The sequence below is a fragment of the Suricata suricatta genome, chromosome 5 (assembly GCF_006229205.1).
Source record: "Suricata suricatta isolate VVHF042 chromosome 5, meerkat_22Aug2017_6uvM2_HiC, whole genome shotgun sequence".
Classification (NCBI taxonomy): Eukaryota; Metazoa; Chordata; class Mammalia; order Carnivora; family Herpestidae; genus Suricata; species Suricata suricatta.
In genome coordinates this window covers 155,040,954-155,054,065 of record NC_043704.1, presented here as the reverse complement: position 1 = coordinate 155,054,065, position 13,112 = coordinate 155,040,954, and the positions used below count along the sequence as shown (strand labels likewise).

Below are 13,112 nucleotides of genomic sequence, written 5' to 3'. Positions count from 1 at the left end.
TAAAAATGCATTCGTGCCTGCAAATATAACTGTGTTCACAACTACGATTCATATTGTCACATCGTCATTTACACACACTGGCCTAGTAGTGCCTCCTTCACCCTCTCGTTCGCTTTATAAAAATCAAGTCTAAGTCTGGAGTTTGATATATAGTCAAAGGATATGCAAATAGGGCCCTTTCTGTGCTGATTAAACCAGCCCAGCCCCTACCCTGCAGCTGAGAGAGGAGCCCCAGCACCAGGAGTCCCCATTCTGTGATCAGGACAGAACACAGACCTCTCACTATGGAGTTTGTGCTTGGCTGGGTTTTCCTTGTTGCTGTTCTAAAAGGTAATTCCTGGTGAATGCGAGACACTGAGTCTGTGAGTGGGTATGAGTGAGAGAAGCAGTGGATGAGTGACAGTTTCCTGATCAGGATGTCTTGTGCCTGCAGGTGTCCAGTGTGAGGTGCAGCTGGTGGAGTCTGGGGGAGGCCTGGCGAAGCCTGGGGGCTCCCTGAGACTCTCCTGTGCAGCCTCCGGATTTGACTTCAGTAAATACAGGATGCACTGGGTCCGCCAGGCTCCAGAGAAGGGGCTGGAGTGGGTCTCATATATTAGTACTAATGGAGGCACAAGCTACGCAGACTCCGTGAAGGGCCGATTCACCATCTCCAGGGACAACGCCAAGAACACAGTCGATCTGCAGATGAGCAGCCTGAGGCCTGAGGACACGGCCATTTATTTCTGTGCGAAACACACAGTGAGGGGAAGTCAGTGTGAGCCCAGACACAAACCTCGCTGTAGAAAGGGATGTTCACCACCAGCGGGTGCACACTCTGCACAATTCTGGTTTGTATTCCCTGGAGCAGGTGCAAATGGAGGTTACAGGCAGGTTTCCTGTCAGGGTCTGGGGCTTCCTTTCCACACAGCAGTTTCCCCAGAGAGACTGATGAACACATGATTCTGTGCTTGCCTATTCACTCTCTGAATTAGAAACGTTGTTTCATAGGAAAACTTCACTAACATGCACAAAAGACAGAGTTGATTGCACTTGCTTACTCCTGTCCCTAAATATGATTGAATCCCAAATATCCTGAGACAAAGCAGCTGAACTTTTACAGGAGTCCCAGATGCAGTGACTGTGCGGCTAGGACCACAAGACCCTATAGCTCCTCATTATCCACCCAGGTCTTGTACCAAACAAACAGCAGGACACTTCCTTTGTGGCACTTTGCTACTCACGACTTTGAATGAGTTACAGCTTTATTCAATTACTCTAAACATGAGATAAATCATCTCCTGAAGAACAGAACTCAAAGCACATTGGTTTACATGATTAAGTAGGTTGAGAAGTCCCATGATCTACTATCACAAGCTAGAGTCCCTGGAAAAACAGTGATGTAATTCTTTATCTCCTTCTGAATTAGTGTCTAGTCTCAGAACTTGGGGACCTGATGATGTAACTTTCAGAACAATTGCATGAGGAGAACAATGTTCCAGTTCAAACATGAACATGGGAAGTAAAAAGGAGGGAATGCTTCCTCCCTCTGCATTGTATTCTAATCAGAAACTTAATGGAGTGGGTGATGCCCATGCAGACAGAAGCCATGGATGGATATGCCAATCTCTTCTCAAACACATCACAGACATTCACAGAAACAATGGTAAATCTGGATTCCCCTGACACAGTCAGGATGACACATAAAGTTAATCATGACAAGTCAATCTCCTGTAAACGTGGAGCTCAAAGACTGGAGATTTACATGTCCATGGCATTGCAGGGTGGGGACTCGTGGGAATAACAGTGTTCCTGTGGAGAAGGAGGGCAGAGACCCACAGGGGTCATTGTGTGCTAAGGATCCCATGGGTTCGGTTGCATGTGGAGAGACAGTTCCCCTTCCTGAAGCGCATTTGGGAAAGGTGGCACCACCATTCCAGGAGCAAGAGAGCTGGCAGGAGCCATTGCAGTACCCTGTTCATTAACATAGGAGCCTCTGCCGAGGGCAACTAATCTGGATGCTGGCCTTTTCTGGCTTTACCATAAACTCCAAGCACCCAAGAATTCATACAACTGGCTTTCTAGCACCAACCAGCTCCAGTCATCGCACAGCGAGACCCTCCCCCACAGGACCAGCTCTGTGGCACCACACTGAGTCCCTACAATTTGGAGTTATGAAACCCATCTGGTGCACCACACAAATGAAACACAAGAGCACTGTCCCACAAGATGGGAAGTTGACTTCCCAAGCACGATTATTCAGTGCTCTGTGTGGGCTTCCTGAACAGAGGTGGTGGGAACTTCCACTCCAAGGAAAAGAGTGTGGGCAGATGCCATATCTTCCCCCCAACACTCAGCATAGACAGAATTTAGTGAGAAGCACAACAACCCCCAGTATAGGCTTGAAGCGCTTACACCAATTTCCAACCCCTTGTGCTTTCCAAGAGCTTCATTGCTGTGGAATGAGTGCTGGGGAATCAGTCACATCACTCCCCTCCCCCAGAACACCAATACAACCTCCACAGGCACCACTTTCATTGACCATAGAGAACAACAAAGCCCCATATCTAGGTGAAATAGGACAAATATCCATATGATTTCACTCATGTGGAAGATAAAAAACAATCCAGATGAACATAGTGGAAAAGGAAAAACAATGGAAGCAAATAGAAAGACTCTTGAGTATTCCATTTCCTTTGCAGTACACAAGCTTTTTATCTTGATGAGGTCCCAATAGTTCATTTTTGTTCTTGCCCCTTGCCGTTGGGGATGCGTTGAGTAGGAAATTGCTGCAATTGAGTAAGAATGAAATCGGCCCATTTGTTGCAAAGTGGATGGACCTAGAGGGAGTCATGCTAAGTGAAATAAGTCAGGCAGAGAAGGACAGATACCATATGTTATCACTCATAGATCTAACAGGTGAAACCTAACAAGGGACAATGGGAAGGGGAAAGGGGGGGAAGAGTTAGGGAGAAGGAGTGAGGCAAATCATGAGAGACTCTGAAATGCTGAAAGCAAACTGAGGACTGAATGGGAGTTAGGGAAAGGGGGTTGATAGTCATGGAGAGGGGCACTTGTGGGGAAGAGCACTTGGTGTTACACGAAGACCAACTCAGTAATAAACAATTTAATTAATAAAAAAGAAAAAATACAATTTTTTAAAAAAGACTCTTTTATTTATTTTTTTACAAGTGGTTATCTTTTTTTTTAATGAGTGGTTATCATGCTTCAATAGTTTATTACCAAGTTGGTTTCCATATAATACTCAGTACTCTTCTCCACAGGAGCCCCTCTCTATGACCATCACCCTCCTGCTCCTTCCCCTCTCGCTTGTCAGCCCTCAGTGTGTGCTCAGCATTCAAAATTCTCTCATGATTTGCCCCACCCTTCTCTCCAAATCTTCCCCCCACCTTTTCCATTCCCATAGTCTCCTATTAAGTTTCTCATAGGTCTAACAGGAGAAACCTAATACGATTTAAAAAAAAAAAAAAAGACTCCTGAGGACATAAAGAAAAAAATGAGTGTTTCCAGAGAGGAGATGTGTGGGGTATGGGCTAATGCGTGACGGAAATTGAGGAGAGCCATTATTGTGATGTGAACTGGGTGTGATGGAATCTATGAATCATTAAATTCTACTACTGACATTAATGTTACACTATATGTTAACTAACAATCTATATTAAATCCTCAAACATTAAACATAAAATAAAATAAAGACAAATTTTGCTGCAGAAAGTGATAACCTTTGAAATATTGGATAGGTAGTCTATCTTCTTCCATTTATCCATTTATTTTACCTCTAACTAGTAGTGGATATGAATTAACTAACTCGTGACTCCCCATAGTGATGCCACGTGGGATGGAATTCAAACCACACTTGCCTTTCCCAGCTCCTCTGTGCCCACACTTCATGGACAGCCTGTCCAGACACCCAGCTCTCATGTCCTGCCTGTGTGCAGTCCTCTTTTGCTCCTGGACCAGGCTCATTCACACAGCGTTCTGCTGAGCACTCAGGAAGCACAGACAAATGTCAGCTGGCATCCCATATACTCCTCATCCCTCACTAGGGAGCAAGCCCAGGCTTGAGGACACATGTTTACCATGTACTGTTCCACTGGTCTACACTACCTGACACCACCCATGTAATCCTGTACCTGCTTCTGAAGGAAATTCTCAGACTGATGGCAATTTCAGCAGTTATTGATATCAAAAATAACTAGGAATATATGGGCACAATATGAGATTTTTAGCAGCAATGAAAGGGGATCATTGTTTCACTCTCAGAAGACAGAGCAGAGGTGTGTACCAGAGACAAGGTCACAAAGAGGACCCCCCCACAAGCAGTTGAGCCCCATCCTACTGAGAGAGGGTACATTTCCCATATAAAAGAACCTATGACTTTATAACATCTGGAGGGAGAGACCTCCAGGCATGAAGGAACCACAGAGATGGCAGGGACTTCTCATTATGACTTAGCTGAGTGATCTCCTGAGGCACGTCCCTTGGGCCTCAATACAGTCAGCTTTGGAGGTTGCCATGGATTCTCTTCATCCCAGACCCCAGTATGTAGGGCTGTCTCCAACCTCCACTGGCTGGTGTCCTACATCATCCAATTAAGGCTTCAGAGTGCAGGGTGCACACCAGGCCCAGAAGTTCTCTCTCAATGGCAATGACTCTTTTATGTGTCTTTCCTTACTGTTACCTACAATGTCTCTCTCCACCACATGCAATTTGGGGGACTACCATGCATATACATCAGGGTTTAGTTAGACACTCAGACCCAGAAAGAAAGTGGCTGTGTTGGTGATGGGAGTGTTGTACCCGCATTTCACAGAGTGTCCCCTCCCACATCTCCATCTGCACCACTGAGATGGACAGGTGGTGACTGTCCCTATCTTTCTTGAGTTTCATCTTCAGACTCATCCATATGGTGGTAATATAAAGATCATTAAATTAATCAAATGTGGAAAAAGTCCTTTGGCCACACAAGTTATCATGCTCAAAATGTAGGCAACCACAGTCCATTCTGATGCCTACACAGTTCAACTCCAATGCAACAACACTCACGTGTCCACAACCCAAATCCACCCAATTTTCACCTTATTCAATATTAATTCAAGTCCAAAATGTGCTTAAATATTACCACTTCTAAAACTCGAAATCTAACTGTATGAATCACGTATGATGAAATGGTGGGTACCTTCAGTCCTGGGGTTAAACCCTCTCCATCAGGCAAAATTTGTCTCTAGAAAACTACTCATGTACTTCTGAATACACCTGCAGGACAAGAATAGATCACAGGCACTGCCATTCCTTTTCCAGAAGAAATAAATTGTAATTTAGAAATCTATCACAAAGAGTAAACAATTTGTATATCAACCTGAAGAAACTCCATTAGGTTCAAAGCCTGACAATTTTCTGACATTGAGACTCCAATTTCTGGATCTGACATTCTGTCTGGGATCGAACAACACTTTTTGATAAAGCTGGCACATGTTTCTTGAAAGCACAATTTATGAGTCCAAATATCTTTCATTTTTTACGCCTGGCTTTTAAATAAAAAGTTCTTCTACTATGCCAACCTATAAGAAAAACAATGTTCAAGTTTCCTGCCACAGTAATTACAGAAAATATAACCAGAGATTTACAGGCAAGGAGCAGAGTGATGGGTCAAAGATGGGAAATAAGTAGGTGGATACATCCTCTGAACAGGAGGGTCTGCAGTGCTCCTGATGGAAGTTCTCAGCCTTGCCTGTTGGATAAACGGGAGGGGAGAAAGAGAATCCCTGTATGTCTGCAGGGGTGAGAAACAAGAGGTGCACGGGGACCACCAGGAGGTGCTCACAACCACCAGGGGGAACTCAGAGCTCAGGGAGCTCATCATCCAGAACAAGAGAGAAGTTGAGGGCTGGTCTCATCTCAAGGATTTCCAACTCCATGCTATGGCAATGACTTCAGACATAAACACAGCAAACACGTTGTAAAAGGTATGGAAACACACAAGTGTCCTCCCTGTTTGGAATGAACCATCGTAATGGGAATACTCATACTTGCAAAGGGTCAGGCCCTGTGATAAATATAACTTAGACCATTGTCACATTAGTGTGAGTTTAGGAGGACAATGATCTCCATCTTATAGAGGAATGAATATTTTTAAGTCCAGCATCCTTACTAACCTCAGGTGTTCTGCCTTTAACATATTTCACTAATCATTCCACCATTTTATCGTTTTCATTGATGTCCACCCAGAGTACGTGTGAATCACACTGATGGTTGTTGAAAACCCCAAGCATCTCCATCAGCTCTGTGAGTCTCTGTCAAGGCTTATCACCATCTCCAATTCCCTGTGACAGAATAAACCTGACTTCTCATGCCGGTTTACCAGGAAACTACAAGGTCAGGAACCTGCAAATCTCACTGAGATTGCCCACCTTGTCCTGAAGGTGGCTAAGGGGGAGGTGGGTCCTGTGGTGTGGAGGACAGGTCCAGATACCGGGGCTGTCTCACATCACATGGGCTCTTGGACACTCACACACTCCCTCTCTGCTGCAGTGTATCTGATCACCTATACAACGGTGGTAAATTTATTCCTACCTCACATGTTTGGTTGCATATGTTAAAATAAAGATTATCATGGGAACTAAATAATCACTGCCTGAAAATCACACGATAATAAATTACAATGTTCTGAAAGATAGTATGACAGCAGATACTCCCAGGTCCCTTACACTTGTTCAGGGTCACTGTCTTCTTAAGGATTCTCCCATGAGAATTGACTGTTACTCAGGGGACATGCAAATAGGGTCCTCTGTGTGCTAACTCAATTCTCTCAGCCCCTACTCTGCAGCAGGGAGAGGAGCCCACACACGATTCTCTGGTCTTCTCATTCAGTGATCAGGACAGAACAGAGACATCTCACTACGGGGTTTGTTTTTTCTGGGTTTTCCTTATTGCTGTTTTCAAAGGTAATTCATGGTGATCCAGTGACACTGAGTATGTGACTGGATATGAGTGAGAGAAAGAGTGGATGTGTGACAGTTTACTGACCTGGATGTCTTAGGCCTGTAGGCATCTAGTGTGGAGTACTGGGGAGACCTGGTGAAGGCTGGGGGTCCCTGAGACTCTCCTGTGCAGTCTGTGGAATCACCTTCAGTAGCTACTGGATGGATGATCTGAGTCCTCCAGGCTCCAGGTAAGGGGCTGATGGGGGTCTCATGGATTAGTACTGAAGTAGCACAAGCTATGCAGACTCTGTGAAGGGCCTATTTGGAATCTCCACAGACAATGCCATGAACAGAGTGGACACGGCCCTGTATTACTGTACAGGAGACACGGTGAGGGAATTTCAGTTTGAGCCCAGAACTTCCCTGTCTAGGAGGATCAGCACCGCCAAGAGATACACACTGTGCACAATTCTTGTTTGTGTTCCCAGGATCCGGTGCAGATGGTTCCATGTTAGTATCTGGGGCTTCTTCTCCACACAACTATTTCCTTCATGAGGGCTTTCTGGACACATTATTCTCAGCTCTCCTACTCAGTCTCTGAATTAGGTATTTCTCATAGGAAAACTACCTAAAATGCACAGAAGTCAGAGTTGTTTGTATTAGCTTAATTCCTCTCCCTAAATACAAATTGATTACAGACATCTTGATGCACATCAACTAAACCCTTACAGGATTCCCAGATGCACTCACTGTGCACCACACGACCCTTCAGCTCCATGTGCAAGGTTTCTATAAGTAGCATAAAGTGCATGTTGGACATGAGGCTGCAGAGGCATCATAAATCCTAATCAAGAGAAAACAGTCTCCTGGTGGGTCATTGTTTGAACAATGTTCACTGCATCAACTTTAGCTGACAGCACTGAAGAGACTTGGTTCCTCCAGGATGTGGTGTGAATGTGGAGTCTGAAGATCACACAGACACACACACACACACACACACACACACACACACACACACGAGAGTATAAAACATTAATCACCTTCATTTCAGAAGCCTGAAATCACTTAAACTGGATCTCCTTCAAAATCTCATAAGAGCTGTGTGTCCTTCTGAGGCTCTAAGGGGAGAGATCATCTAGAATGGCACACCTTGAATTGCTGGTCATGGCATGTCCTTTCCTCAAGATACAACATGGAGGATCTTACTGCAGACCTCTTGTGGTTTTTCCTTGTGGCAGAATGCATTTGTCTGCCTTGGTCTCATAAGGGCTGTGTGATTCCACTTATGCCCATGCTGGAAACAGGAAAATGTTTCCTTCCTAGGGTCTGGAATGCACTCATGGATCAATGGCCCTTGTATCATAGATGGTAATATGTCTTTGTGCATCTGCACCTTGATTCCTTAGGTGGTATTTTCCAGCTCCCCACACATGCACAGGGAACCACCACCTACTCTGAGATATAAAGATCATTTGTCATTTCTCCTGCAATACCTTCCCTGGTTGTTGGGGCCCAGTAGGCCAAAAAACCTCCCACAGAGCGATTGTTCATGGCCAGGCCTCCAGGACACAGGAGAATCTACCTAAGTGACCATTGATGGCTATGCCTCCGGGATGCAGGAAAAAAAAATCTGAGAGGATGTGGAACAAGTCGAAAGACTGTGATGTGACATTTGGCCTCCTGGGCTGCATATGTGGCTTCTATTTAACCTGTCTACGATTTTTCTCATTGCTTTGCAAAAGCAATGAAGGCATATACCCTTAAGTTTTGAATCAACTTGGGTCAGTTAGTGGCACATGCTTTCCCTTACATTATTTCTGTTCCCAGCTCATTGCCGGCTGTTGGGGCAAACACAATCCTCTGTCTAAAATTAACCCCTTGAATGATAAGCGTCTTGCCCAGACATAACTGCTAAAGGGCCTTGAAGAAAAGAAGATTCTTTGAGAGACAGACTCCCTCATTCCTGTTTATTTTTTTTTACTTCTGTTCTCACGGCTGTTCTCTCTTCTGTGATAAAAAAAAAAAATGATCCTTCCCAGAGCATGTTTTTACTTTTTCAAGGACCATAAACTATGTAATCTTAAAGAAAAAAAAAGTGTAATCCCCTATGGCATAAAAGACACTGACTTTCTTAGTAAAGTGTGGCTATACCACCATACACATTGTCTGTCTTCTTTCTTTCCTATAGATAGTTTGCTGACACCAACCATCTACTCAGGGACCGTTCGGCTGTGGGTACATGGGCTGGTCCCAGATCCGAGATGTTCTCATGGAATGTATGGTACTTCACCCTCATGAATGCACCAAATGCATAATAACATGTATGAGAAAAACAGGATGTTGTTCTATATGGGACAAGGGTGTGATTATAAATCAAACATGGATAAAACCTCTGCATTTCTCCCTGTGCCCTCATACTTCCTCTCTGTCAGGGAAGGGGATGTGGTGACAGAAGGGACAAGATTCTCTGATGGATAGGGAATGCAGTGTCCTGCATGGAATCAGCACTAATCTCAACCTCAGAAAAGACATAAGAAATGTCCTTCCACTCAATGTCCTTACATTCTGTGACATCCCAGGGATGTGCCCCTGAAATCATACCTCTGTCCCTGGGGTGAAATTGTGCCACCTGGATACAAGAGGTCAGGACCACTCCTCTGCTGAGCATGACAATTTGGGGGAGGGATGTTCTCAGTAACAGCAAATCCATGTGGGTTCTTCTGTCTGTTGCCTGTCATTCTGAACTTGTATCCCATACATTCCAGAACATGTAAGATCAATTGTAACCTAACACACTTGCCTTCTTGTGACTTTATTTAGGTTATGTGTAGTCTCCCATGTGATCATGAAGACGGAGTCCCAGGTGAACAGACCCTCACAGTCTCTCTCATTTACCTGCATCACCACTGGATTCTCGCTGAAACATAAAGTTTGGGTACTTATCATTTGATTGCATTTTCTCAATTGCACCTTTCATCTTTGCTGTGAATAGTGAGAAGCCTGTCAGTTATGTTACTGTAAGCTATTTATACAATGGATTACTTTTCAATGTAGTCATTGACTCAAAATATGGTGGATGCTTGTCTAAATTTAATGCGCGTCTTTCCCTAGCATCTTTGGTATGACTCTTTTTTGAAAATCAATGAAGACATACATGGGGTCACCGGGGTGGCCTAGTCGGTTAAGTGTTTGGCTTTGGCTCCGGTCATGGTCTCATGGTGTGTGGGATTGAGTCCCCCATTAGACTCTTTGCTGACAGGTAGCTCATTGCCTGGAGACTTCTTCAGATTTTGTATCTTCCTCTCTCTCTCTGAGCCTCTTCTGCTCAAACTGTCTCTCTCTGTCTCTCAAGAATAAAAAACAATGTTTGCTAAAAAATAATTTTAAAAAATGATGACATACATATGTTACTAAATACATTTTTACATTTTGTGCTTCTAGAATTTTTACTGTAATTGTTTGCATAACTGATACTATATTTTAAACCCCAAAATAGGTCACATATTTATATGTAGCATATGATTTATGAAGCAATAGTATTTATCAAAACAACCCTAAGTAACAATTAGCTTGTGATTATAATTTGAGATATAATTTTCACCATTTTCCCAAATTTTCTATTATTAATATAGTTGTCTAGAATACAATCTAGATCATATAGTGTTCTTAAAGGCTATTAATATTTTTTCTGAGTTACTGATTTACAATTTCTTAATAGGAATGTTTTCACAACTTAATTTTATTCAAAACAAATTAATAACTTCTTAGAAATAACTTTGGAATAAGAATTTTGTTATAATTCACTAATAGATGTACAACATATGAAGAACATAACAGAATTTTCAATTCAGATCATATATAGAATTTTTTCCTTTGTGCACGTAGTCCCTAAAGTTGTCCCAATGTGTCCCCGTTCATGTTGCTGGTTTCAAAGACACATGCTTATAGAAAGTACTATACCATCATGTGTATCCATATACTCCCCATTCCAAGGCACATAGGCATTCGTATTTTCTGAGCACCTCCTGCAATTACAGTGCAGTCACATCCTGTGTTTCCAGCAAGGATGCCTCCAGGAATGTCTGGAAGGAGAGCCATCTGGCTACCCTGGCCACCTGCTCAGTAAACTATAGGAGGGCAGGAAATGAACTGTGGGGGAACATCAGCCCTTCTGTTGGATCTGAGTGTTACAGATTGAAACCTATTCAGTTAACAACATACGTGTACTGGCAATAAGAATTTACTTTCAGGCTGAAATAAGAATGGATCCTGTGGAGGAACTAGAACCCACAGGCCACACCCACTAATTGATGGGAGTCCACACACCAGCACACAGGGATGTGGGTTTCAAGTCTAGCACTGGGTCTGAGCTGAAAAGCAGAATGTGGCTGAACCCAGATCCTAGGGTGGTAAAGGAGAGGCGGAAACTGTCCATCAAAGGTTGTTGTGGACAAACAATTAAGTTCACAGGAGATGGAGGAATAAGCAAAAGAGACCAAAGATTCATTACATGTGCACTGAGGTCCAGTAATGAAATGGAGACCCAAAGAAAGGAACAAGGCAGATGGTTATATTTATACACTTTAGACCAAGAGGCAATTCATTTTTCTAGATTTTACAGAAAAAAGAAACCAATGTTTGGGGCCTTTACTTAGTGAGAAACTTTCAGGATTTGGGGCTGAAATAGTAGATTACTAACAGACTAATAATGTCTATCTCTCCAGCTTTCTTAGCTACAAAGTCCTATCGCTGAAGAAGAGGATGTATCTTTACTTCTTTCTACACTTCTGGTATATTTCGTGTGGGGGTTTTTTTCTTGCTTTCAGCAGGATGGAGAAGGATCCGAGTGACCTTGCACAGGCTTTCTCAAGTATGTTCAATGCAAAATAATCAGTTTGCTACTGTGGTACATTTGGGCATCCTGCCCTGCACAGGAACTTTGGAGCTTGTGTCCCAACATGCTCAGGTCCAGTGATGAAGGTGCTTCCTGCAGGTCTGCCTGTGTCTCCCAGAGCCACCCACATAGGAGATTCAGTGGTGAAGGTGAAAGATTTCACAACTTTCCCCGTATAGGATGGGAACCGGAACAGAGCAGGATCCTGCTCTTGGGAGTGAAAATGGCACCCCACGTTCTAAAAGTTGGCCACCCTCTTCCAAAGTTGGTCACACGGTTAAACATATGACCAGCCCCTCCGATTTTAGACACATAACTAAGTGACAATAGACCCCATGTGTTCTCAAAACATGCACACAAGGGTTTTCAGGAGCTGACTTTGTGGTTACTACACCCTGGAAGCAACGAAGCTTTCCTCCAACAGGGGAATGGGTAACCATTGAAACCATAACTGCAGACAATAGAAACAAGAGCCAGCAGATGTGTGAACATGAATGAATCTCATGTTCATTGTCCATCATGGGAGAAGTCACTGCCTAAGGCCACACACTACATGAACCCATCTATACCAGATGGAATTTGCAGATCAAGATGCACAAAAAACTGCTTGGTGTGCCAAGGACAGGGGTTTGGACAGACCTTCGATTCATGCATTTTTTGAGTTATAGGTACTGAATTGATCTGCAACTTGATTATGGTCATCTTAACTGATAGCATCTTATACCAAATAAAGTCCAGTTTTGCATAGCTAAAGTACTTCTGTAAAATTCTTCTTACCTTGATTATTAGATAAAGTGAACTAAATTATATCAAGAAATACTTGTGTGTCATTACTCTGTATTGTGTTCCTTCTTAGCTGGGTGGTTGTCTGATGTTATATATGATAGATGAAATGGATTAATATTGGAAGGGGGACAAATTTGTTTCACTTCATGAAAGTGACAAGGTGTACTGCAAGATTGGGTACAAGGGACTGGGATGAGATGGAAGGTAATGACATCATTGGAATAAACTAAAGGCAATGGTGTGGAGAGCCTGTGATGTTTTATCTATGTAGTTTCTTTCATCCCTGTGAATTATAATGAGTATATCTGACGAAAGCCCGGAAATCTGCTGGGAAAAATCTCAGTAACTACATGGAAGAGATCAGAAGGATGACAGAAGTGGATCAGGGATGGAGCCTGGTGGGCAGAAGTCTTTGAGCAAGAGCTTGAAAGGATCTGTAAATGCTAGGATAGAAAACAATGGTTCAGATACAGGACAGATCTCTTCTTCCTACACATCTCAGATCTCAG

General features: G+C 43.3%; 1 gene segment (V, D, J or C); it reads left to right on the top strand.

Annotated features, from left to right (window-relative positions):
* The first annotated feature begins 230 nt into the window (after positions 1-230).
* LOC115291319 lies at positions 231-942 on the top strand. The segment is given in 2 exon segments: positions 231-330; positions 434-942. Coding segments are annotated over 2 exon segments (555 nt in total).
* Positions 943-13,112: the final 12,170 nt, after the last annotated feature.